Source organism: Pyrenophora tritici-repentis, chromosome 3 (genome assembly GCF_003171515.1).
Source record: "Pyrenophora tritici-repentis strain M4 chromosome 3, whole genome shotgun sequence".
NCBI classification, from domain to species: domain Eukaryota; kingdom Fungi; phylum Ascomycota; class Dothideomycetes; order Pleosporales; family Pleosporaceae; genus Pyrenophora; species Pyrenophora tritici-repentis.
In genome coordinates this window covers 223917-249150 of record NC_089392.1, presented here as the reverse complement: position 1 = coordinate 249150, position 25234 = coordinate 223917, and the positions used below count along the sequence as shown (strand labels likewise).

The window sequence follows — 25234 nt, the reverse complement described above, 5'->3', positions numbered from 1 at the left end:
ATTCCCCTTTTCTTTCTCTTTTACTTTTGTAACAGTAGCCTTTGCCCTAGTTGATGGGGACATGAGGTTTCATTCCATAGCCAACCATAGGGAAGATGAATCACATAAGACCTAAGTGGTACATAAAAAAAGCCTAGAGAAAATCTAAAAGATATCAATCTTACCGGTTGCACAAGAAAACGTCAATCATCATAATAACAGAGAAGTGACAGTGAAATTTGCTAAGAAAAAAATTACTCTGCATTACTCTTCTGCGCAGATTGATGTCGAAACGGCGGATTCGGCAGCATAGGCTCCACCACCGACCCTATAACCGGCTTCCAAGGATACTTATGAAATAGGCCAATACAGTGATCAATATGCGGCTCCGTATCCCCCCACCTCTCCACCACGACGCCCGTAAACCTCACGCGATACTGCTTCTTCCAAAAGTAGAAACAATGGATCATGTGCCAGACATTCGTCGCATGGTACTTGCGCCCCGTATTTGTAAGCTCACCCAGCTTAGACACGTCGATGGGAATGGTACCGTTTTCATCCTCGAAATACGTCCATGCGCCGCCGGGACCGGGTCCCGCATGTTCGAATTCTGCCGTCACTATGTCGTCGCGGCAGCGGGGGGGTAGCCACGCGGATGAGAGGACGTCGAATTTGCAGTCCAGAGCTAGTGCTGAGGCTAAGGTTTCGCCGCAGGAACATGAGGCGTCTTGTTGTTGTTCTTGTTGCTGTTGTTGGGCTGCTAGTGCAAGATGATCGGTGGTGTCTTGTCGTTGTACCTCTGGGGAAAGATGGTCATGCATACGACGGCATAGGTCTAATAGCCCATAGAGCGCTAGGAGGTAGACGCAACATTTGCAAAGCAGTATGAAGAACCGTAAAGGTCGCGACTTAGATGCGCTTTTCGCCCCGTGGCCGGGCTTTTCTAGTACAGGATCTGGTTCATCGTCGCTGTTAACAAGCCGCTCGGTTTCGGGCTCCGACATGCTCAAGATTGTGTCTCGATAGGTAGGAGCGGCAGCCATGGATGACCTGTAATTCCTACGACATAGGATTGTGTAAAGATATCTCTGGAGCTGTATTCGGTAGATGAGCTACGTTTCTATTAGCCAAGACTCACACATGACAGAACATCAAATCGAAAACTGATCAAAACGCGTCGTTTTTCATCGGAATATAGTCGAAACCATCAGAAGAAAAACATTCCAGCTACTCTAAGCCTCCGCAGCCAGCTGGTTGTAAAGCTAGACCCAGTAGAACGAGATTCTTCAGACGCGTTCAATCTTCGAAACAAAAACGCACAGACCAGTCCTTATCGATAAGACAACCAAAAACACCAACAATTGACTCTCGCTGTTTTCTAGTCTCCCAAATCTATTCCTATCCTAGAGATTTACTCGATAGATCAGTAAGATAGAGAAAAGAGAGTAAGAAGAGTAAAATAGCAAGGCTTTCACTACTTTCACACCGGTACGGCTAGAAGAACTAGGTATCCTTCTAGTGTAAAGTAGCAACAACAGAACAAAAATGCCGCCAGACAGCGACAATATTACAGTGCAGATCCCAGAGGCAAGTGGAAACAGCGTTGATACAGCAATCTAGCTCGAAAACGATATCCAAATGGGTATAGAAGAGGACCAGACACTAGCGACCCTAACCCAAACCTAACCTAACCCACCTAAACGGCTAATCCTAATTATAAACAAACGACCAGCCCTCTTCTCTCCTGTATACAACAGAATAGGAAGAAATCTATTCTAAAAGAACGACTCTGATAAACTAACTGCAAAAGATCTAGAACAGGCAATCTATGTAAGGTGTCAGCCCTCAGGGGGTGTCAACTAGAATGTTCTACTATCGTCACAGCTACGTAACACACTGCTGATCTGGAATGCTCCAGATACTCTACTTCATGTATATAGTCGCTCTCTGCAGCTCTCTCAATAAAACAACCTTCTCTCTCATCTCTCCTCCGATCCAACATAAGGGGCTGCGCAAAGTATGCCGATGCCTGGTAACAGGATTGTATTCGATGAAGAAGAAAGCTATCTGCAGTGCAACGATATCTATATACGTTTGGCTTGTTGTTCACGTAGCTTCTCGAAGCATCTAAAGTGCCGAGAAAGCTCCGAAGGTTCCACCGAGGATCACCATAGCATCTGGGCTCTAGCCCGTTACAATCTAATGGGCTAGAAACCTAATCCTCCAAGCCTCTATTATAACTAACTTATATGAAGAGCAAAACAAGCTACTCGAACTACTAGATGTATTTAGAGACTACACGGAAAAAGGGAGAGTTACAAACCAGATCTCGGACAAACTATCTGCCAAGCTCGCCTTCTACTCAGCTACTCTAGCAAACGCTTCAGAAAAAGCAGCAAAGACATTAAAGAAGGCAACAGCTATAGTAGCTGGTCAAAACAACTAAACGGCAGCAGCAGCAGCAACAACGACAACAAACACAAATGCTCCCTAATTATACGCAACAATTGCAGCTCAACTATCAAAGAACGCCACTTAGACGACTGTAGCTCTAAAGAAAAAGCTAACGCCTAAGAAACTAATTACGCACTATTAAATAGTTGCAACACTAGAGGAAAACCAAACTATTAACCCGCTCTAAGCACGAAACAAAATCAACGAGGTATTCTAAAAAGCTAGCATTGCAGGACCTGTTATCCAACTAGCAGCTCTTAGTAAGAGAAACAATCTCATACTTACTACTACAAGCGGATACTCTGGAGAATTCCTTCTTTAACAATTAAATATCTAGATAGACCTCTTTAACATCAAACACGCTCAACCACTAGAATCTTGGACAAAAGTCATAGTCCACAACGTCCCTACAACCTTTGAAGGAGCAGACACGCTAGAAATCCTTCAAACTGAAATCCCTACATACAACAAAGGACTACAAATAGTTAGTAACTCCTACTGGCTTACAAAAGACTAGAAGAACAAGCAAAACAGCTCTATTGTCATCGCTTTTAAAACAGAAGCTAAAGCAAAGAAACTAGGAGCGAGGATCATCATCCTTGGAGAGAGCCTCCGTACTGAAAAGTATAGAAGTATTCCAGCTACCTAATGCGACAACTGCTAAGGGTTTGGCCATACAAAGCTGAAATGCCGAAACTAAACAGCATGCCAGCTATGTGCGGAGACCCACCCTACATCGCAGCATAAATGCTCCACCTGCACGACAAGTGGGAAACCTTGTATCCATACACTCCCAAAATGCTCAAACTGCAAAGAACCTCACTTTGCTAATAGCAGAGACTGTGAAGTCCTCGCAGCTATAACAAACAAGGAGAACCAATATATAATAGAATATTAGACAGCATTAAGATTCTCTAAGCGAATCTGAACAAGAGTATCTAGGCTACAAAGTCTACTCTTCAACTAGCTGTCGAACTAAGGGTTGATATAATTGCAGTCTAAGAGCCTTAGCTTACACTAAAAAGAAACAACGACTACGCTGATACTAGGTCCACTAGCCACGCAGCATACCTCTAAATTCTCCTACAATCCGAACCAAAACTCCGCCCTAGAGTGCTATTCTATATCTCTAGAACGCTATTAGCAGAAACCTACCTACTAGAAGGTTTCACGTCAGATCTAGACGCTATAGCACTAGTAGTACAGAAAGGAAATCATAAGTTTAATATCTTCAACCTATACAACGAGAGAGGTATAGGAGATATAAAGACTATCCTAAGAGTTCTTCTAAACACAAACACAAGACTACTAGAGTTATCTATTCTACTCCTAGACGCAAATGAGCACCACCTGTGGTGGGACCCACTATGCACATCGACGAGCCTAGGAGCACCCCCATTTGTAGAATAGATAGAAAGCCAAAACCTTAGCCTTCTAAACACACCAGGAACGGGCACTTTCTTTAGGCCACACCTATTAAGAGAATCAGTTTTAGACCTATCTCTAGTTACCCTAGACCTAGCTGACAAAGCTATTGACTAGCAAGTCACTACAGAGACTAGATCTAACCACTACGGCCTACTCTTCTCAATTCGATCAGACACCGACCAAGTAGACAATCTAATAAACCAACGCAAGTTTAACACAAAAAAGGTGGATTAGCTACTATTTCAAAAAACCCTAAACGAGGCTATTTAAAACAACATCACGCTACAGCACATAAGCGAGATAAATGACCCTAGGAAACAAGATTGCAAGAATCTAATTCTAGAAGAGGACTAGGAGCTTTAAAGCAAACTAGAGGAGATAGGGGAAGCAATTACGCAAGTTATCCAACTAGCAGCTAACAAAGCAATCCTAAAAGTTAAACTAGGTCCTAAACTAAAACCCTAGTAGAACTAGGAGCTTACTAAGCTAAGAAGAGAGCTTACTTACTACTAAAGAGTCTACACACAACAATTGCAACAGTTGTCCATCCAAGAGGCATATCTATTCAAGAAAGACTTCTTAATAGCGCGGAACACCTACGCCAGAGCAATCAAGGATGCCAAGAAGAGACATTAGAATAGCTTTCTAGAACAAGAAACCCCACAGTCTATCTACAAAGCTATGGCATACACAAAGGATCAAAAGGTCGAAAAGATTCCACCTATCCATAGAGAGATACTAGAGAAAACATTCAAAGGAAAGTGCAAGGCCTTTAGAAAAGCACTTTTCCCTCCTCCTCTAACAGCAGAACTACTAAGCTTTCTAAACTATTAAGAGAGCATTTGGGACTAGCCGCAACTATCAATTTCTGAACTAGAACAAGCCTGTTCTAGTAAAGTTAAAAGTAGTACACCAAGGCCTAACGCTATTACTTAAGATATTATAACCGCTACGTTTAAGTTCAACCTAGAGATCCTCTTCATCGCCTACTTAATCTTGTTTAATTACGGATACCACCCTTGGTGCTGGAAAGCAGCTACAGGAGCAATTCTCAAAAAACTATCTAAACTAGACTACTCTCTCCCGAAAGCTTATAGAGTAATTACTCTCTTAAACAGCCTAGGGAAGGTACTAGAAAGAATTATCGCCAAAAGACTAGCTAGTCTAGCAGAAACCACAAACCTCCTACACTCCTCACAAATTAGAGGTAGAAACAAGAAATCTGCAATAGACGCCGCTCTCCTCCTAGTAGACCAGATTCAACACAAAAAACAGCAAGGCTAAATTACTTCCACAGTGTTCGTGGACGTCAAAGGAGCTTTTGACCACGTCATACACAACCGATTTCTAGACCAACTTAAGAAACTTGGACTCCTAATTAGCTTAATTTGCTGGGCGAAATCCTTTCTCTCTAACAGGACCCTAAGACTGGCATTCGATAATAAGATTGAAGAATTTAGCAAGATTATAGCAGGCATCCTACAAGGCAGCCTAGTATCACTAATCTTCTTCCTTATCTATATCTAAGACCTATTCCTAGCCTTACAAAGCTTTCAACTATCGTATATCGACGACCTATCTCTCACTACGTTATTAATCTCTCTAAAGAAAAATACAAGAGCACTGCATAAAGAGATAGCTACACTCTTTGCTAAGGGAGAGCAGCTAGACATTATCTTCGACACATCCAAAACAGAGCTAATCTACTTCACCGCTAAGAAGGAGAGGATAGAAAGAGCCCTCATACTCCTAAACAACGACCGGATAGAACACAAAGACACTATCAAGTGGCTAGGTATCTATCTAGACAACCGACTATTATTCAAATCACATGTGTCTATACGTGTAAGCTAAGCCAGACAAGCTTTCTACAAGCTAGGAAGACTAGCGAACATTGAACTCGGCCTATCAACACACGCTATTAGACAACTATACTTAGCATGTGTAACTAGCGTGTTAAACTACGAAGCACAAATATACTAGCAAAACTAACCCTACGCTACAAAGAAACTACAGTCACTACACAACCTAGCTTGTCGAAAAACTCTAGGAGTGTTTAGAACAGCACCAACAGTCCCTACAAGCCTTAAAGCGAGCCTACTACTACCAGCAATTAGGCTTAACTCAACTATCTAGAACTACGCAAGCAGAGCAAACCTGCTAGCCAACACCCATCTAATTGCAAAGGCAATAACTTAGATCTAATTAACTAATCTCTAACGCTTAAAGAAACTAAACTAGCACAGACAGCTACAAACTATTACTAACGCAATTCCTAAAAACAACAAAAGAGACACAGAGCAGACTATCCTATACCGGTTTAGGCTATAGGATACTCTAAACTATACCGTAATAGTCTCTTAAAAATCCAAAGAAGAGGAGGCAAATGCGCACTAAGCCTAAATTAAAACAAGGCTAGATAATTACACGACAATATACTCAGACGCCTCGTAAACACAAGAAGGAAAAGGAATAGGAGTTAGGATAGTAGTCTACAACTTAACTCAACAAGAGATCTACTTAGAAACAGTTAATATTAGACAATACTAGCTAGTCTACAATGGCGAACTAGAAGGGATCACACGAGCATTCGAATACGCAGCAAAGAACGCTACAACCGACCAGGAATTTGAGGTCTACGCAGATAACTAAGCAGCAATCTACAGGCTTAAAAACCTATCAGATAACCTAGGACAGCATTGGCAACTCCGATGTCTAAAAGCGGCAAATACGATCCGACGAAAACAAGCAAACATCCACCTACTCTAGGCACCTAGACACATAGATATAGTTAGAAACGAAAGAGCAGACTACCTAGCAAAAGAAGCAACCAAAGAGGACCCCAGATCAACAACAAAGAGCATTGCCTACCTAGGCACGACAATTAAAAAGATACAACAAACGGAACAACGCCAAGAGTATAAGAAATACAAAGCAAGAGCAACCGCTCTAAACAAAGCTACCTACTCAGCCAAATACCCTCTTAAAATTAGCAAAACCATCTAAATGCCACAGAACACGAAAAGAGTAACCTCTAGCGCTTTCTACTCTCTTAAGCTAGGACACGGATACTTCAACTCCTACCTAAAGAGATTTAAGAAACGAGACTCTAATCGCTGCACCTGCCAAAACATCTAAACGCCAGAACACCCACTACTGTACTGTCATCTATACAAAGACCATCGAAAAACGCTCCTACAAACAATCAAACATCGCCCAGTCACACTACCACTACTACTCCACACTAGTATAGGTATAGAAGCAACCCTAGCTTTTATCACTAGCACTAGAATAGGAACAAGAAAATGGCACCTAGGACAGCCACCAGAAGACCTACAGAGAGACACTGTATAAAACTAAAACCACAACCCTCTCCTTTGCCACAAGAGCCCGCTACTACATCTCTTTCTACTTATCAAACTGCTCTTTAGCACCTGGCAACAAACAGATACAAGCTATCTTTTGTAGAAAAGCCAAAAACCATATTAGCGAACCATACCAGAAAACCATGTAAATTAGAAAAACCAAGATAGAACGGCCTTCGGCCAAAGTCCTACATAGTCTCTGACTGAAAAAGGACTCTAATGGAATAATAATAATACTAATAATATTAGCCAAGACTGCTCGAAAAATATGATCTGACAACGGAACAACACTTGCCCGCGGTTGAGGGTTGGAAAGATGTGTTGCATGAGCACTCATTTACGTTTGAAGAGTGTCCCCCTGTTACGCGAATGATTTTTAGGTTTAAAGGATGGAGTCCCTTTTGTCGCAGAGGCCTTGACGGGCGATGACTATGGTAACAAAGACGATACCCTGTTTCTTCATCAGGGCTTCTCGCCAGTCCAGTGCGGCTCTACCCCTGGCTCTATTTTATTCCGACATCTTACTGTTTCTAATAGCTCTAGGATAGTTATCCCGCTTCGACTCAGTCCGGAGTAAAGTTGTAATCTGTTTCTGTATCGGGGCTTCTTGTCGGTCCGATCCGGTGCGGTCCTACCCCAAGCTCCATGTAGAATACCCCGCTTCAGCGCGGTCTGGTATAAAGTTATCTGTCTCCATATCGGAACTCCTTGCCGGTGCAGTGCGGCTCTATCCCTGGCTGAATGTGACACCTACGCCTTACTATTTCCTACCTCCAGGATCCCCCGCTTCGGCTCAGTCCAGACTGGAATTGTAATCTTTCGTTGCTCTGATTGATACTATGCATGGCGCTTCTTCGGCCCAGTAAATTCATGTCTTGAAAACTGTTCCAGTGTAACATTACTCGGCCTAACGTTGTTGTTCAAAGTATGTCCGTTTTTGGCTAGGTTAATGCTTGTTCGGTCTGGTGAGGATCTGTTCTTCCTCCCCTGGAAGCAAATAAACTCTAAGTCAACCTTGGCTCTTAGCAGAAGACCAAAGTCCAGTCACTGGCAGGGTAAAGCGATTTTCAAGATGACGTCATTATTGAGTTGCGGAATGTTATTACAACAAAACTGCGTTGTGAAAATCTGCAGCGAAGCATCGGCATCACTTATCTATACAATCAATCATTGAGTTGCGGACAAGTATCTTCTGGGTTCTTCTACGCCCTCGCACGTGTCCAAATGTTCAGCCCAGTTTTTGTCGAGACGCGGTGAGAGCCTTCACTAGTATTCACGGTGAATCAGGCTTCCCGTGCTCTGATTGGCCAGGCACTGATTAGTCAGCTGCTCCGTGCGCGCACCATAGATATTCTCCCTTCTCCCGTAGCTCCAATACAACAAGTTCACGCACGTTTTCTCCACCTTCATCAATGTCACTATCAAAGATCGTGAGCAGATGAGCTGTTTGTGGTGGACATCCACTGTCTATTGCCATTCGTCATATGGTTGACCTAGACCCCATGCAAGAAACTGTACCGACCGCTTACCAATACTCAAATGACCCAGCATGACTCTATGACTTATGGAGCAAACGCACACTACTATCTCAAACTATAGTAGATGAAGACACAGCGAATACACCATGAAACAATATATTATAAGCACAAAATAAGACAAGTAAGCTCTACCTATGTCATAGTATGATACAAAATAAATCCAAGAAATTCGATGACCACGCTTTCAGCAGACACTCATTCAATCAACAAAGCTGTGACGCAATGAAGCCTTTGGATGTCCAATTGGTAATGCTTCCTCCAATAGCGGAATCGACTCGTAATTAACGCAACGCATGCAATAGTTGGCTGGGTAAATTGTCAACTTATTGATTATTGCAGTCTTAGGTGAAGGAAACTTGCCTTTGGGATCTTGTGTATCTACAATCTGCACTGCTACCAATGTCATAACCGACCATAATGCTCTCAGCAACACCAGATTTGCGAGCAATACCGAGATTATCAAGGCCGGTGTTAGCTTCCGTACCGGGGTTTGGCAAATTATTATTATTATTATTATTCCATTAGAGTCCTTTTTCAGTCAGAGACTATGTAGGACTTTGGCCGAAGGCCGTTCTATCTTGGTTTTTCTAATTTACATGGTTTTCTGGTATGGTTCGCTAATATGGTCTTTGGCTTTTCTACAAAAGATAGCTTGTATCTGTTTGTTGCCAGGTGCTAAAGAGCAGTTTGATAAGTAGAAAGAGATGTAGCAGCGGGCTCTTGTGGCAAAGGAGAGGGTTGTGGTTTTAGTTTTATACAGTGTCTCTCTGTAGGTCTTCTGTTGGCTGTCCTAGGTACCATTTTCTTGTTCCTATTCTGGTGCTAGTGATAAAAGCTAGGGTTGCTTCTATACCTATACTAGTGTGGAGTAGTAGTGGTAGTGTGACTGGGCGATGTTTGATTGTTTGTAGGAGCGTTTTTCGATGGTCTTTGTATAGATGACAGTACAGTAGTAGGTGTTCTGGCGTTTGGATGTTTTGGCAGGTGCAGCGATTAGAGTCTCGTTTCTTAAATCTCTTTAGGTAGGAGTTGAAGTATCCGTGTCCTAGCTTAAGAGAGTAGAAGGCGCTAGAGGTTACTCTTTTCGTGTTCTGTGGCATTTGGATGGTTTTGCTGATTTTAAGAGGGTATTTGGCTGAGTAGGTAGCTTTGTTTAGAGCGGTTGCTCTTGCTTTGTATTTCTCATACTCTTGGCGTTGTTCCGTTTGTTGTATCCTTTTGATTGTCGTGCCCAGGTAGGCAATGCTCTTTGTTGTTGATCTGGGGTCCTCTTTGGTTGCTTCTTTTGCTAGGTAGTCTGCTCTTTCGTTTCCAACTATATCTGTGTGTCCAGGTGCCCAGAGTAGGTGGATGTTTGCTTGTTTTCGTCGGATCGTATTTGCCGCTTTTAGACATCGGAGTTGCCAATGCTGTCCTGGGTTATCTGATAGGTTTTTAAGCCTGTAGATTGCTGCTTGGTTATCTGCGTAGACCTCAAATTCCTGGTCGGTTGTAGCGTTCTTTGCTGCGTATTCGAATGCTCGTGTGATCCCTTCTAGTTCGCCGTTGTAGACTAGCTGGTATTGTCCGATATTAACTGTTTCTGAGTAGATCTCTTGCTGAGTTGAGTTGTAGACTGCTATCCCAACTCCTATTCCTTTTCCTTCTTGTGTTTGCGAGGCGTCTGAGTATATTGTCGTGTAATTGTCTAGCCTTGTTTTAATGTAGGCTTGGTGCGCATTTGCCTCCTCTTCTTTGGATTTTTGAGAGACTGTTACGGTATAGTTTAGAGTATCCCATGGCCTAAACCGGTATGGGATAGTCTGCTCTGTGTCCCTTTTGTTGTTTTTAGGAATTGCGTTAGTAATAGTTTGTAGCTGTCTGTGCTGGTTTGGTTTCTTTGAGCGTTGGAGATTAGTTGATTGGATCCGAGTTATTGCCTTTGCAATTGGATGGGTGTTGGCTAGCAGGTTTGCTCTGCTTGCGTAGTTCCGGATAGTTGAGTTAAGCCTAATTGCTGGTGGTAGTAGGCTCGCTTCGAGGCTTGTAGGGACTGTTGGTGCTGTTCTAAACACTCCTAGAGTTTTTCGACAAGCCAGGTTGTGTAGTGACTGTAGTTTCTTTGTAGCGTAGGGTTGGTTTTGCCAGTATATTTGTGCTCCGTAGTCTGACACGCTAGTTACACATGCTAAGTATAGTTGTCTAATAGCGTGTGTTGATAGGCCGAGTTCAATGTTCGCTAGTCTTCCTAGCCTGTAGAAAGCTTGTCTGGCTTGGCTTACACGTATAGACACATGTGATTTGAATGATAGTCGGTTGTCTAGATAGATACCTAGCCACTTGACAGTGTCTTTGTGTTCTATCAGGTCGTTGTTTGGGAGTATGAGGGCTCTTTCTATCCTCTCCTTCTTAGCGGTGAAGTGGATTAGCTCTGTTTTGGATGTGTCGAAGATAATGTCTAGCTGCTCTCCCTTGGCAAAGAGTGTAGCTATCTCTTTTTGCAGTGCTCTTATGTTTTTCTTTAGAGAGGTTGATGAGGTAGTAAGAGATAGGTCGTCGATATACGATAGTTGAAAGCTTTGTAAGGCTGGGAATAGGTCTCGGATATAGATAAGGAAGAAGATTGGTGATACTGGGCTGCCTTGTGGGATGCCTGCTCTAATCTTGCTAAATTCTTCAATCTTATTATCGAATGCTAGTCTTAGGGTCCTGTTGGAGAGAAAGGATTTCGCCCAGCAAATTAAGCTAATTGGGAGTCCAAGTTTCTTAAGTCGGTCTAGAAATCGGTTGTGTATGACGTGGTCAAAAGCTCCTTTGACGTCCACGAACACTGTGGAAGTAATTTGGCCTTGCTGTTTTTTGTGTTGAATCTGGTCTACTAGGAGGAGAGCGGCGTCTATTGCAGATTTCTTGTTTCTACCTCCAATTTGTGAGGGGTGTAGGAGGTTTGTGGTTTCTGCTAGACTAGCTAGTCTTTTGGCGATAATTCTCTCTAGTACCTTCCCTAGGCTGTTTAAGAGAGTAATTACTCTATAAGCTTTCGGGAGAGAGTAGTCTAGTTTGGATGGTTTTTTGAGAATTGCTCCTGTAGCTGCTTTCCAGCACCGAGGGTGGTATCCGTAATTGAACAAGATTGAGTAGGCGATGAAGAGGATCTCTGGGTTGAACTTAAACGTAGCGGTTATAATATCTTGAGTAATGGCGTCAGGCCCTGGTGTACTACTTTTAACTTTACTAGAACAGGCTTGTTCTAGTTCAGAAATTGATAGTTGCGGCCAGTCCCAAATGCTCTCTTGATAGTTTAGAAAGCTTGGTAGTTCTGCTGTTGGAGGAGGAGGGAAAAGTGCTTTTCTAAAGGCCTTGCACTTTCCTTTGAATGTTTTCTCTAGTATCTCTCTATGGATAGGTGGAATCTTTTCGACCTTTTGATCCTTTGTGTATGCCATAGCTTTGTAGATAGACTGTGGGGTTTCTTGTTCTAGAAAGCTATTCCAATGTCTCTTCTTGGCATCCTTGATTGCTCTTGCGTAGGTGTTCCGCGCTATTAAGAAGTCTTTCTTGAATAGATATGCCTCTTGGATGGACAACTGTTGCAATTGTTGTGTGTAGACTCTTTGGCAGTGAGTAAGCTCTCTTCTTAGCTTAGTAAGCTCCTGGTTCCACCAGGGTTTTGGTTTAGGACCTAGTTTGACTTTTGGGATTGCTTTGTCAGCTGCTAGTTGGATGACTTGCGTAATTGCTTCCCCTATCTCCTCTAGTTTGCTTTGAAGCTCCTGGTCCTCTTCTAGAATTAGATTCTTGCAATCTTGTTTCCTAGGGTCGTTTATCTCGCTTATGTGCTGTAGCGTGATGTTGTTTTGAATAGCCTCGTTTAGGGTTTTTTGAAAAAGTGGCCAATCCGCCTTTTTTGTGTTAAACTTGCGTTGGTTTATTGGATTGTCTACTTGGTCGGTGTCTGATCGAATTGAGAAGAGTAGGCCGTAGTGGTCAGATCCAGTCTCTGTAGTGACTTGCCAGTCAATAGCTTTGTCAGCTAGGTCTGGGGTAACTAGGGATAGGTCTAAAACTGATTCTCTTGATAGGTGTGGCCTAAAGAAAGTGCCCGTTCCTGGTGTGTTTAGAAGGCTAAGGTTTTGGCTTTCTATCCATTCTACAAATGGGGGTGCTCCTGGGCTCGTCGATGTGCATAGTGGGTCCCACCACGGGTGGTGCTCATTTGCGTCTAGGAGTAGAATAGATGACTCTGGTAGTCTTGTGTTTGTGTTTAGAAGAACTCTTGGGATAGTCTTTATATCTCCTATACCTCTCTCGTTGTATAGGTTGAAGATATTAAACTTATGGTTTCCTTTCTGTACTACTAGTGCTATAGCGTCTGGATCTGACGTGAAACCTTCTAGTAGGTAGGTTTCTGCTAATAGCGTTCTAGAGATATAGAATAGCACTCTAGGGCGGAGTTTTGGTTCGGATTGTGGGAGAATTTGGAGGTATGCTGCGTGGCTAGTGGACCTAGTATCAGCGTAGTCGTTGTTTCTTGTTGGTGTGAGCCAAGGCTCTTGGACTGCAATTATATCAACCCTTAGTTCGACAGCTAATTGAAGAGTAGACTCTGTAGCCTGGATACTCTTATTCAGATTCGCTTGGAGAATCTTAATGCTGTCTAACATTCTGTTGTGTATTGGTTCTCCTTGTTTGTTATAGCTGCGAGGACTTCACAGTCTCTGCTATTAGCAAAGTGAGGTTCTTTGCAGTTTGAGCATTTTGGGAGTGTATGGATACAAGGCTTCCCACTTGTCGTGCAGGTGGAGCATTTATGCTGCGATGTAGGGTGGGTCCCCGCACATAGCTGGCATGCTGTTTGGTTCCGGCATTTAAGCTTTGTATGGCCAAAGCCTTGGCAGTTGTCGCATTGGGTAGTAGCTGGAATACTTCTATACTTTTCAGTACGGAGGCTCTCTCCAAGGATGATGATCCTCGCTCCTAGTTTCTTTGCTTCAGCTTCTGTTTTAAAAGCGATAACAATAGAGCTGTTTTGCTTGTTCTTCCAGTCTTTTGTAAGCCAGTAGGAGTTACCAACTATTTGTAGTCCTTTGTTGTATGTAGGGATTTCGGTTTGAAGGATTTCTAGGGGGTTTGGCAAAGGTACGTCGTGAAGATCAGACTCCGCAACAATCAATCGGATCGGCATGATTGATTCCTATCTAGGTTAAAGGCTGCCTAATGAAGTAATTCTTTAACCTATATAGGAATCAATCATGTCAATCGATTGATTGTTGCGGAGTCTGGTGAAGATGGTAGATTCCGTTACTTTTGGCTCGCCGGTCACTGTTTTGGGTGTGTCATAACTATCGCTTGCTGGACCGGCTGCAATCAGATGGATTTCGATATTGCCGTAGTCACTAGTGAATTGCTGTAAAGATTCCTGGTTGGTTAGGATGTTCGGCCCATTGACTACACCGAGGTCCGCAGAGATGGTGCTGTAAAATGCTTTGGCGAGCGAGTCAGCCGAGACAAGCATTAGAGAGAACGGATCGGTCGAGTTTCCATCGATAGTAACAGGCTCAGTACCTGACATTACGATTAAGCCGTTGTCCATGAGCATGGAGTAAGAAACGTTGAAGAAGGAGCTTGAAGAGATGTCTGCTGTAGTCCCAGAGGATCGAAAACTTAGACTCCCACCTTGCCAATATTCGCCTTTGTCGTTGTCTCGCACATTGTTTGCTTGTTCCATCTTTAGAGCTGTGTCGATCCATGAAAAAGACATGAGCGACTCAGCCCACCACATAGCAGGCTCTGCAGTGTTGTTTCTCAATACGAATTGGAATAGGTTTTCCTCAGCCGCATATTTCCATTCATCTTTCGTGCCTTGCGTAAGGTCGAATCTTCTGATCGCATTCGGAGGTACTAGGTCGTATTCTGCCGTCAAGTTGAAGACGACGTGACCCTGCAGGTTTACAATAGAGCACGAGATGGCCGCAAGGAGTTGTGGACCAAAACGCTGCCATGCAACCTGCTGCGAAGTACGGCCCATGTGTTTTGCTGCTTCAATCTTGATATGATTGACACGACAATCCTCAAGAGGATTGTTGAGATAAAGCATCGATGGCATAGGGAGATTTTCGGTAGGGTTGGTGTTGCGGATGATACTAATAGTATATCTGAGCCCGTTTTTGTCCGTATTGAAATCTTGTTGCACTCCAATCTCTTTCGGTTCGCAGCTCGATGAGAGTTTTTGGATACCACTAAAAACGGGCTTGTCATACCACAACCTCTTCGCAATGGTTGCATTGGGACTGGAAGAGTAGGATATGCGTAGTTCGTAGCCGGTGACTATTGTATTGAATACGGAAAGTAGTACTGTAGTGATGAAAAAGAATATCACCACAAAGATTGTGCAATGTCGAAAAGGATAGGGCCTCGTAATCGCGTATTGAAATTGAAATACCATAATGATGAGTGTGAGGACTCAGCAGACGAAAATTGGTATGAGCGACACTCTAAGATCAGGTATACGCAGGAAGTTACACTATTATCCGACGGCGTGAAAGTAGGCACGAGGGTATTATACGCATGCTGGGGCCAAAAAGATAGGCGGTCTTCGCATCAGTGTTACCTAAACGAGTCTTGGCTGGGGCTGAATCCTGTAGAAGTGGGGAGTCGACAAGTCCACTGCGCAACAACGTCCATTATGCCGCACTAGATCGCCGTTACTGACTCAAGCCAGCTATCTCTTCGTGAAAAAGGGAGCATGGTTGTGTATTTTTGTGATGGTTAATAGTTCATACAAACAGAGAACTGGATGCAACACATAGACTCCGCAACAATCAATTCAATCCGGTCACTCTCCTAGACCCACTTACCTATCTAGGTAGGGCTTAAACTCCTATAGGTAACTACTAGGCTTAAAGCGGTAATCAATCAATCCAATCTGAACCTTCTAGGACCCACTTAATTGATTGTTGCGGACTGTGGCAACACATAAGTCTCAAGGTGTGGCAAAACAGCGACGATTAGATAGCGCCAAACGCAGATCCGGCCCCACCACCTTTAGCTCTTAGCTTCAACGTGACCTTTATCGGTATTGAGCCGCAGAGAGCTAAACACTATTAAAATATCTTTGTATTCGCTAAACCCTGATATCGGAACTTCATACGTACGTCTTATTGCCTCTTTCGTCTAACAAAGCCGGTAGCTTAAGAAGGATTTGGTTGATTGCAGCCACCAAAACGCTCGCATAAGGCTGAACTTCAGCCTTGTAGAGTGAATATATACCCATTAGTTTCAGGTTATTGGTGCTGTTCATGGCAGTTTCCTGTAGTCTTCTCGGTGTGAACAAAGACGATGGACAATAAAGCGAACGCTGGCAAATTGGTTAGATTAGGAAGGTTATTGTCGCAACAAATGGCAATACAATCGATCGAGAAGCTAGGCCAAGCCACGAAGATAGCTGACATTTATTTCGGCAAATCTAGCTGCACTGCCGAGGACGCCTAATTATCTTTGCAGCCACCGCAGTTTTAACAGGGTCTGTCAACGACTTTAACACATGTTTGTTGATCTCGCCAATCTGTTGTGTTCATCCCATGTTATACTTTGTTTACACATACGGTCTTCCGCCTTTACCACAAGTCATCTTCGGCCTTCCAAGCAATGGAGTATTCGCTGGTACATCCAGAGCCAATCTCCCGAATTTCCACTCCTACAAAAGATGCCAAGCATCAGCCTCGTCCATCAAGATCAGCAAGGACTTCGTTACGAGCCTGGAAGTGGGAGCTTGCCACATGGCTGCTAGGAACGACTGCGCTCTGTGCCATCGTGACGCTACTCATTTTGTACAGAGATAAGCCGCTCAAGGAATGGACCGCCAACTTCCGCTTGGCCACCGCCATCGCCGCTCTTTCTCAGGTCGCACAGTCCGCCTTGCTTGTCTCGGTATCATCCTGCATCGGTCAATTGAAATGGTCGTATTTGCGCAAGGAGCGTTCGACTCTGGACATCAGTAGGTTCGAACAGGCTTCTCGCGGGCCCCAGGGGAGTCTCATGTTGCTTTTAAGCATTCATCCGTATGTTCACCTCCGTGTACCTGCAGCTGCATTCACAACAAGCTCACGATGTAAGACATCTAGTGTCGGTTGGGGCAATCGCGACTATCTTGCTGCTTGGCTTTTCGCCATTTGCACAGCAGTCGGCGACAATTAGGATAAGAAGTATCAAAGGTGTTGAGAATACAGTCCGTAAGTGACTTGGTGGTATCAAGCGGAGGAGTAGTCACATGATTGGTGACACGTGCAGGTGGGTCCTAGCGGGGAGCTTGGACGCAGCTGCACGCAACACGGATCTACGAACGTGTGAATAGCTCCTTAGTCAATACAATACGAATCTGTACCACCACTACCGTTGTGCCTTAGAGAGCGCTCTATTAGGTAGTCAAACTACTACTAATAGTGTCAGCTTCTCAATAAAAGGTACCTTTTCTTCTACAAGTGCTACCATAGGCCGTTCGGTACAATACGTCAATGACGCCACCAATGCCAGTTTCGTGGAAGTCAACGGCGTTCCGCCATCTAGCAATCCTATCATGTGTGAGTGTGCCGTACGTTACTTCTTTGATTGAGCTGATAGTCGTCAGATCACCCACACATGGCCAAAGGCATACTTGCGGGTATACTTGATGACGTTTCGAACCCTTCAGATGTCATAGGGTCTTGCCAAGCCGAAGTTTGCACCTGGGCACCGTATCAAACGCTTACCGTATGCTCTTTCGTCGAAGACGTTTCCGCAGACGGAACTATGCTTTATGTCAATTCCATGGGTGATTCTAGAGTTCGTACACCCATGTATGACCTCGGTCCAGGTCCTGGGACTGGACCCAAGAGGAGCTTGGTAGCCTACCTTTAACATTCTGGATGAATACACAGGTCAATTGGCGGGATCCGGATGCCCGTGCAACAGATCAGGAACCCCTACGCAACATCTCAACTACCCTCGTTGGCTACTATTCTCCTTGCAATCAGGATGATAAACCAAGAACAGATTGGACAGGTCAGAGGAACGATGCGGCCAACTAGAAAGGTTTCCAAGGCAGTTTGATTTTATGTCTCCAGACGCTGAGCTCCACCTACAACTTGACAATGCATACTAAAATCGTAGACACGCACATTAACTTAGACTGGCAGATAAGGCCGGGAATCTCGATTGATAGCCGATACCAGTACTGCGTCATGGGTCACAACAACGAGGAATATTGCGTAGGAGATGCGGACATCACTGAGTGGGAATACCTGATAGCGGAATCACTTACCGGTGCAGCTGCCGTATATCCCAACGAGACCAGCTATGGCTTTACCGGTCAGTATGCCCCTAATATTGCTTCCGATGTCCTCGGCGACAGCCCAGCGTACTGTACCGGATCAGAAGCAGGAGGCTTCGAACAACGGATAAATAACATCGCCATCTCAATGAGCAATACGTAAGCTACATCTGCTCCTTGTTCCCACCTGCTCAGCACTAACATGATGAAACAAACAGCCTTCGTACTGGCAAAAATGCCGTCCCCATCAAAGGCACCGAATGGACCAAGGAGCAATTCTTCGACGTCACGTTCTACTGGCTGTCTTTCCCACTCGCCATATACCTCACCATAACGCTCTTCTTGTTTTCCACAATCGTTACTTCGGGCAAAGCCGATATGCCGCTGTGGAAGTCTTCACAGCTGGTCTTACTGCAGGCGACGAATTCATCGAATCGTATGCAAAGTCTGGACCAAGTCGAGTTGGAGGCGCGGAGCACTCGTGTGAAGCTCTAATACACGGGTGAGAACTGGCAACTACAGAACATATCGGTGCCTCGCGTGACCGGGGAAGAGGTCATTTGACATGTTCAACTATCGTACTCCTTACAGGTGATGGACTGGCTTAGTATAAGGATAGCAATGGCAATGATTCATCTACGCATAAAAACTCCACTATAAAACATTCTACCAACATGCATATTAACCTTCTTCTACATCCACCTAATCTATCAACTACCTCCTCCGGTCTTGGAAAAGTCACAAAATCAACAGTTTCCGAGATGACGAAAACGACGGAGAATGGAGACAGTGGTAAATACTTCCACTAAGCTCTTTACTCTCTCCCACGTCCGCGCTAATAAATAATATAATTGCATCCTATGTTACAGACGCTATAAAGCCTGATTATACCACACACACACACACACACACACACGCAGCCGCCCCGGGTATCACAATACACTTATGATTGTATATGTAAGTGATGTCTATGCTTAGCAGCAGATTTCCACAACGCAGTTTTGTTGTAATAACAATATAAGTAAGCAGTCAAGGTACTATCCCTGTTGTCGGATCGTGAGTATCGGTAGAGACGTCGGCTGCTTGACACTTCGGCCCGACTTCGGCCCACCTTGCGCAGAGCTTAGGTGTACCTTCGTAGCAGCTATGTTCGTAGACAATAAATACCAATACTAGTCACCAGAAGAACCTCGTTGTTGTTATTCACCCGTACGATCGTACAAGGCCTACCAACACCTGTACCTTATACTCAGTAGAATGTAGTATTCATACAATACACTTATATTTCTGTAGGACTACGGATGACTACGGTAGGAAGAGAGGAAGGAAGTGAAAAGATGGGGCTGGAGGAAGGGAAGAAAAGAAAAGATAGAGTTGGAAAGTTGGAATAGTTGGTAGATCGACAAACATGTCGACAGCATTCATCCCATTCCATCTCATCCAAGTAATCGTGAAAAATCTCGGTATCAATCATCCCCTATCCCATACCCGCTCCCACTCCCCTCTCCCCTCTAAACCCCCCGGAAACGGCACAACCCCCCCCAAACATCCTCACACAGTCCTGAACCCCCATACTCTGCCCATCCAACCCCAACACCCCCTTGACCACATTCTCCACAAAACAAACAACCCCATGCTGCACCTGCACCGCATTCCCGCCCCCACTCAACCCCCTCCCCTGCACCGCCTGTCCCTTACCCCCCTCATTCTGCGCCAGCTCCACGATAACCGGCAGGTCACTCATATCAAACACGTCCGCGTCAACGACGTCGTACTCGGTTGAGATACGGCCGCGGAGTTGTTGCCACGTAGCCGCCCAATTCAACGCGTTTTCCCGCCGAAAGGAGGGCGAACGGCCGAAGAAGAAGAGGGGCGTGTTGACCACGGGGGTTGTGAGCGGGGGTGCGGCGCCGGAGAGGTTGATGCTGAAGCGTGTGGTACTGGTGTTGTATACAGACAAGGAAGTTGCAAGTGTGCCGCCGAGACCGTGGCCGACGGCGCCGTAGGACGTAGTATTTAGCGCGGCGGAGAAAGTGAAGTAGGGAAACTGGCGGGGGAGAAAGGACGAATCGCCGAGTTGGGACATGACGAAGGCGATGTCGGTTTCCCGGACGGACAGCGCGGTGGCGATGGTGGCGTTCCAGGATGTGAGGGGGGTGAAGTTGGAGAGGCTGACGGTGCCGCTGTTGTATACGTCGGAGGCGGCGGCCCGGCACACGCGCGAGGTGGTGGAGGGTGTGAACTGTACGATTGACGAGTCGCCTGGGTGGTCGATGAGGACGACGGCAACGCCGTTTGCGCTGATGAAACGGGCCATTGTTGAGTAGAGCAGTCTGCTGGTGTCGACATTCGGTTCGAGGATCACGACTGGAATCTTGCTTGCGTCGATGGTGACGGAGCTGGCGCAGCAAACCTTGTAATCCATAGTCTCGAAGACGCCGATGTCGCGCTTACCGCCCACGATGAACTGCTCGTTTGCGATAGCGGCTGTCATGGAAGGCATGTAAGGCTCAGTGCACTCTTTCGAACACGAGTTCTTGGCGATGGGCATGAAAAGGCTGGCCATGACACGGCGGTCCTCGGTGGGGTGGTAGACGTCCTTGACGCCAGTGTTGGTGAGAGCAAAGTGCGAGACAGCGACTTTGTAATTATGCCTGTCATCTGCGCCTGGGACAGTGACAGCATGCGCATGTTTAGTAAACAATACAGCAACCACGCTTAACAGCGCGACGCCGGTGAAGGAGACCATGATGAGTATACGGCGTGGAGAGAAAGAAAACAGCTTGAATGAATCTGCGGGGTGTTTGCAATGTTTTTGTATCCGCGCACGTACACACGAGAAAAGGTGTGTTTATAATTACTTGTGTAAAATGAGCGCGCTTTTGTAGCGCGTGACCATCCCCCGTAGTTAGCGCGTGACGTCGTGGCGAGCGCACGCTTTCACTACATCGTAACCAAGTGAGACACTTGAGCTCGAACCGCTGACTGAACTAGGCTGAAATTCTAATCATTACCCCAGCTTTTTGAGGTGCGCTTGTCTGTGCGCGTGGCGTGGGTGTTACTTGTGATGCCGGCCCGTGTGAGGTCCATGTGTGCTTTACAGGCTGGTTGCGACTACCTAAGACATGTATCCAAGTAGTACCCTCGCGATAACTCCAATATTCCATCGTTCACGCTCCGGTAGCTTTTTAAAAGTTACTCTGTGGCCTATTGCTCGTGCGGGCTGGTGGAGAGGTTCAGAAGCGTGCTGGAGTGGACCGGGCGTTTCCAAAGGACGTTGTGGTTTTTCGGGCGTTGGTTTTTCGTTTCCGGGCACCGGTGGTTTCCTCATCATGGAGAGTTTCAGGTTCGCGCTGGTTATAATTAGTATCGTGGGATACAGTGAAGAGAGTGTGTTGACAACATCTGGTTGCTGTCGAGCCCAGTTATTAGATCGAGGCCGAAGTTAGCTCTGTAGACCCATTCTTTCACCCAGTCATCACCGCGTCTCTTGAAAGCTGCCGGTGCATCTGCTGCGGTCATTATTTTCCTTTCTGGGATCATGCCACCGTAGAGTTCTTTTTGAAGATCAGTATGTTTGGAAACGGCCAGCGCTGCCAGTGCGTCTGCGGCCTGATTGCCGTTGCTTTTACCGTGACCTTTGACCCATATGAGTTTAGTTGAGATGCCTAATCTATCCAGCCACTGGGTGTGTTCAAACAGCACTTCAAGGGCCGTCATCTCTCCAGGTATCAGGGGGCCGAGTGTTCGTTTCAACGGAGTGTAACAGTTGAGGCCGTCTAGAATGCCTTGTGCATCAGTGTAGATGCGGACAAGCCGAAACTGTGCTCCTTTCTGGACCTGGTTCTTGGCATGATCCAAGGCCAGGGAGATTGCGAAGAGTTCTGCGTCGTTGCTACCACTTGTGTAGCGGCCGCCATTCTTTGCAAGAGAGTACCTGAATGCGCCTGATACTCCTACTACGCCAGCCCCTATGACACCTTCTCTGCATCCATCTCCACTATAAGTCGCATCTGCCCAGTATGCAATTGCGAGACCGTTTGCGAGTTCATAGGCAATGTCCTCGAGGCGGATTTCGTCGGTCTGGAAACCAGCCTCTCGGTCGAAGATGGTCATGCCTACGAATGAGCCTGGTATTGAGGCGCGAATCCGCCTGAGTCGTCCTGTTCTGGCGGAAATGCATAGACGTCGAAATCCTTCCTCCGCAGCTAACCTGGGAAACAAGGTATCTTTTGAGAAAGAATGACTCTCTCAGTCATGGCATGTAAGTGTGTCAATTGCTAACTATACAAAGCTCGGCTAATATAGAGCGGTGTGGGTCATGTGACTTAGCGTCCTCGTGACAGGTGACCGGAATATTCTCAACAGTATCGAACATTGTCGCGTAGTCGGCTGCTCTGTCCATAGTCGTACGTGTCTCGTCGTCGTAACACTCGCCCTCTTCGGGGCTGCTAGATCAGGAGTGCATCATGGCATCTCTCTGCTCGTGGTATGCTGTAGATGTGATATTCGTGTGTGTTATACAAGACCTCCGTCGTCGCTGTGGTAATCGCCAAGCACGTGCAATGCTTGGCATGCGACCAGGCACCCTCCAATGAGAGCATGGCAATTTTTCATGCGCATTAGGCACAGATGGGCGGAGGGGGGCGGGGGCGGGGGCGGGGGGGGGGAGGGGGATATGAGATGAAAATGAAGAGATGAGGGTGAAGGTTTGACAGTAGCGAACTGGAACAACTGAGACATGACCGCGGCACATGACCTTGGCGCGAGGGAATAGAAGAACCACATGACCTACACGGAAGACACCTACAAACCTGCATATATCCACCTTCTCAAAAGTATCCTCGTTCGGTGTCTGGGTACCTCGTGTTAATTTACCTACCCACAAACCACCCCATCCCTCGGCTCCTCAACAACCTCCCCATCCCTCGCGACCCTCTCTTCCACCCGTCCCCCAGGCACAAGTCCCACATCCTCAACCTCCCCCTCACTCTTCTTCGCCTTCTGTTCAGCCTCGAGCCCCAACCTCTTCTTCTCCTTCTTACTCATCGTCATGCTCCCCTTTTCAATAGCTTCCTTGGGCAGTGGGCGAACATACGGTTGGCATACCCAGTATGGGCGCTTGACGCGTGCGACGGTCGCTAGCGAGGATTCGTATGGGTCGAGGGGCTCTGTTGGTGGTTCTTCGGGCTCAGATACAGATGGCGTGACGTCTGCGTGTTCGAATTCGTATTTTTGAATTCCTTCTTTGACGGCCTTTTCCACGAGAGTGAGTACGTTTTCAAAAGCGTCGATATCGGCGGTTCGTGAGCGTGCCAGTGCATCGCGCACGTTGTGGTGTTCGGCAACTAGTGGACGGAGGAGATGGAAGAGGTGTGCTTGCATGGCTGTGAGATTAGGGTTTGAAGCTTCCTTCTTCTTTTCCGATTTAGACATTTGCTTCCTTTTCTTTTTTGGGGGGCCTTCGTCGTCGTCTTCTGCGTCTTCTGGCTTGCCATGCGTTTGCGATGCAGGCTCTTCGATGTCTCCCGGCATCCAGAGAGGTTTCCGTGAAGGGGGTTCCTGGCCTAGTGCGTATCTGTGGATGATATCCATGTATCGGCGCATGACGGCGTCCATCCTGTATCCCCCTTTGCCATCCCGACCGCGCCAATACTCACGTCCTTCTTGGCCCGGCGGCGGCGGTGGGGCGAAGATGGTGGGATCGTAGAGGTTTCCCTCGGCGCTCATGACACCATCTGCTCCTGTCGCCTCTAGACACTTGGCAATATCTTCGTGCTGCAGGATATTCCCGTTTGCGAAGATGACCGTCTCTTTGGGCAGGTTTTCACGCAGGTGGCGGATCATTTTCCAGTCCGCCAACCCGGTATTATGACCTTTTTGTTCTCTCCGTCGCCCGTGTACAGTGATGATACTGGCGCCGGCATCCAAGAGCGTCTTGGCATATGCCAGTGTCTTCTCTGGTGTCTCAAGAACTCGCATCTTGGCGGTTACAGGTACGTCCAGCTCTTCATGCAACTTACGGATCATCCTCGAGATGAGATCCCAGTCCTCTTGTAGGAATGCGCCATATTTTCCTCGTTTCGCAATACCTTGCGGACAGCCCAAGTTCAGATCCACCGCGTCGCAAAAGGGCGCCACATGTTTAGCCGCTCGCAGAAAGTCGTCGGGGTCGTTTGAGCAGAATTGCACAGTAAGGGGTCTGTCGAAGACTGGGTTACCGTCCAGGTGTCTATCCGAATCGCGCAGCTGGGATAAGTGGTAGTCGTCGATGGGGGAAGGAACGGTCGACTTGAGGGGCTGAAAGTGGGCGTCGCGATAATTGCTCTTTTCGCCGAACATTTTCGAATGGAACATTGGGGTATACGCTAGGAGGTTCTTTTGCTGAGACTCTGGGAGGAAGGAGCGCGAGAGCAGTCGCCATGCCTGTTCACGACACTGTTAGCCGCGACCTCGACTTGGGCGTTTACCAAGGTGTGACGAGACATACGAACTCAGACTGCTCCACCATGGGCGCAAGCACGAGCTTCGGACTCCCGATGCTCTCATAGAAGGCGCGCCCATGGAGTTTCCTCCTCTTCCCATTCTCTTGTGCCACACCATGACTCTCTATCACCCCGACACTCTCCCCCCGCTCCGCCAACGTCGTCTCGGTCGCCATCATGGCAAAATATCGTCTCGGTAGTCGGCCGACTTTCGCGGGGGCGATTGCGCCCCCAAACGCTTTGAACAAAAGTGCACGTATGACGTCGACTTGCAATATATGCAAGACAAGCTACCTACTGTACCTATAATATCCCACAGTTCTGGTTCCTGGGATCGCTCAAGGACGGGGTCGTGCGTTATGGTGAGCTCGCACGCTGAAAAAACGACATGCCCCCAACTCCACTCCGCAAAAGGTACCAACCAATCGGAGTGGGCCATTTCTCCGAGATGGGTATTCACCCAACGACTTTCTCTGGCCTAAGCGTCAGGAACAGTCATACTCGTAGACAAGCTTCATCAAGCTGCTCACCCGGCGCATCCGCTGTTACAGATATACATCTTGACCCCATCTTTCTTGCGTGATGACAGTCATACACCGACGCCCGAGGCTTTCCGGCTTCCGAGACAAAAACGCCGCATCATGCTTTTTTCATCCTCTGCCATAAAACCTGCTACCTGCTCCTCCTTGATCTCTTATT

The 25234-nt window shown here is 46.4% G+C and overlaps 7 protein-coding genes across 7 annotated transcripts; 2 read left to right on the top strand and 5 right to left on the bottom strand.

The window, feature by feature from the left end:
* Positions 1-9516: 9516 nt before the first annotated feature.
* On the bottom strand, positions 9517-13928 carry PtrM4_074840 (uncharacterized protein; the record flags this gene model as incomplete). The annotated part of the gene is made up of 2 exons (XM_066106161.1): positions 9517-13450; positions 13678-13928. The coding sequence occupies 2 exons, from the start codon at positions 13926-13928 to the stop codon at positions 9517-9519; spliced, it is 4185 nt and encodes a 1394-aa protein (XP_065963099.1).
* A 45-nt stretch (positions 13929-13973) lies between these two features.
* PtrM4_074830 (uncharacterized protein) lies at positions 13974-15188 on the bottom strand (the record flags this gene model as incomplete). Its single annotated transcript, XM_001940457.1, has 1 exon — positions 13974-15188. The coding sequence occupies one exon, from the start codon at positions 15186-15188 to the stop codon at positions 13974-13976; it is 1215 nt and encodes a 404-aa protein (XP_001940492.1).
* A 1202-nt stretch (positions 15189-16390) lies between these two features.
* Positions 16391-16939, top strand: PtrM4_074820 (DUF3176 domain containing protein; the record flags this gene model as incomplete). The annotated part of the gene is made up of 2 exons (XM_066106160.1): positions 16391-16803; positions 16867-16939. 2 exons carry the CDS (start codon positions 16391-16393, stop codon positions 16937-16939), a joined length of 486 nt encoding a protein of 161 aa, XP_065963098.1.
* Positions 16940-17871: 932 nt separating this feature from the next.
* On the top strand, positions 17872-18545 carry PtrM4_074810 (uncharacterized protein; the record flags this gene model as incomplete). Its single annotated transcript, XM_001940455.2, has 2 exons — positions 17872-18209; positions 18269-18545. 2 exons carry the CDS (start codon positions 17872-17874, stop codon positions 18543-18545), a joined length of 615 nt encoding a protein of 204 aa, XP_001940490.2.
* Positions 18546-19087: 542 nt separating this feature from the next.
* Positions 19088-20799, bottom strand: PtrM4_074800 (Atrophin-1 multi-domain protein; the record flags this gene model as incomplete). The annotated part of the gene is made up of 2 exons (XM_066106159.1): positions 19088-19194; positions 19749-20799. The coding sequence occupies 2 exons, from the start codon at positions 20797-20799 to the stop codon at positions 19088-19090; spliced, it is 1158 nt and encodes a 385-aa protein (XP_065963097.1).
* A 369-nt stretch (positions 20800-21168) lies between these two features.
* Positions 21169-22166, bottom strand: PtrM4_074790 (uncharacterized protein; the record flags this gene model as incomplete). Its single annotated transcript, XM_066106158.1, has 2 exons — positions 21169-21403; positions 21454-22166. The coding sequence occupies 2 exons, from the start codon at positions 22164-22166 to the stop codon at positions 21169-21171; spliced, it is 948 nt and encodes a 315-aa protein (XP_065963096.1).
* A 762-nt stretch (positions 22167-22928) lies between these two features.
* PtrM4_074780 (tRNA-dihydrouridine synthase) lies at positions 22929-24711 on the bottom strand (the record flags this gene model as incomplete). The annotated part of the gene is made up of 2 exons (XM_001940453.2): positions 22929-24476; positions 24541-24711. 2 exons carry the CDS (start codon positions 24709-24711, stop codon positions 22929-22931), a joined length of 1719 nt encoding a protein of 572 aa, XP_001940488.2.
* Between the last annotated feature and the right edge of the window lie 523 nt (positions 24712-25234).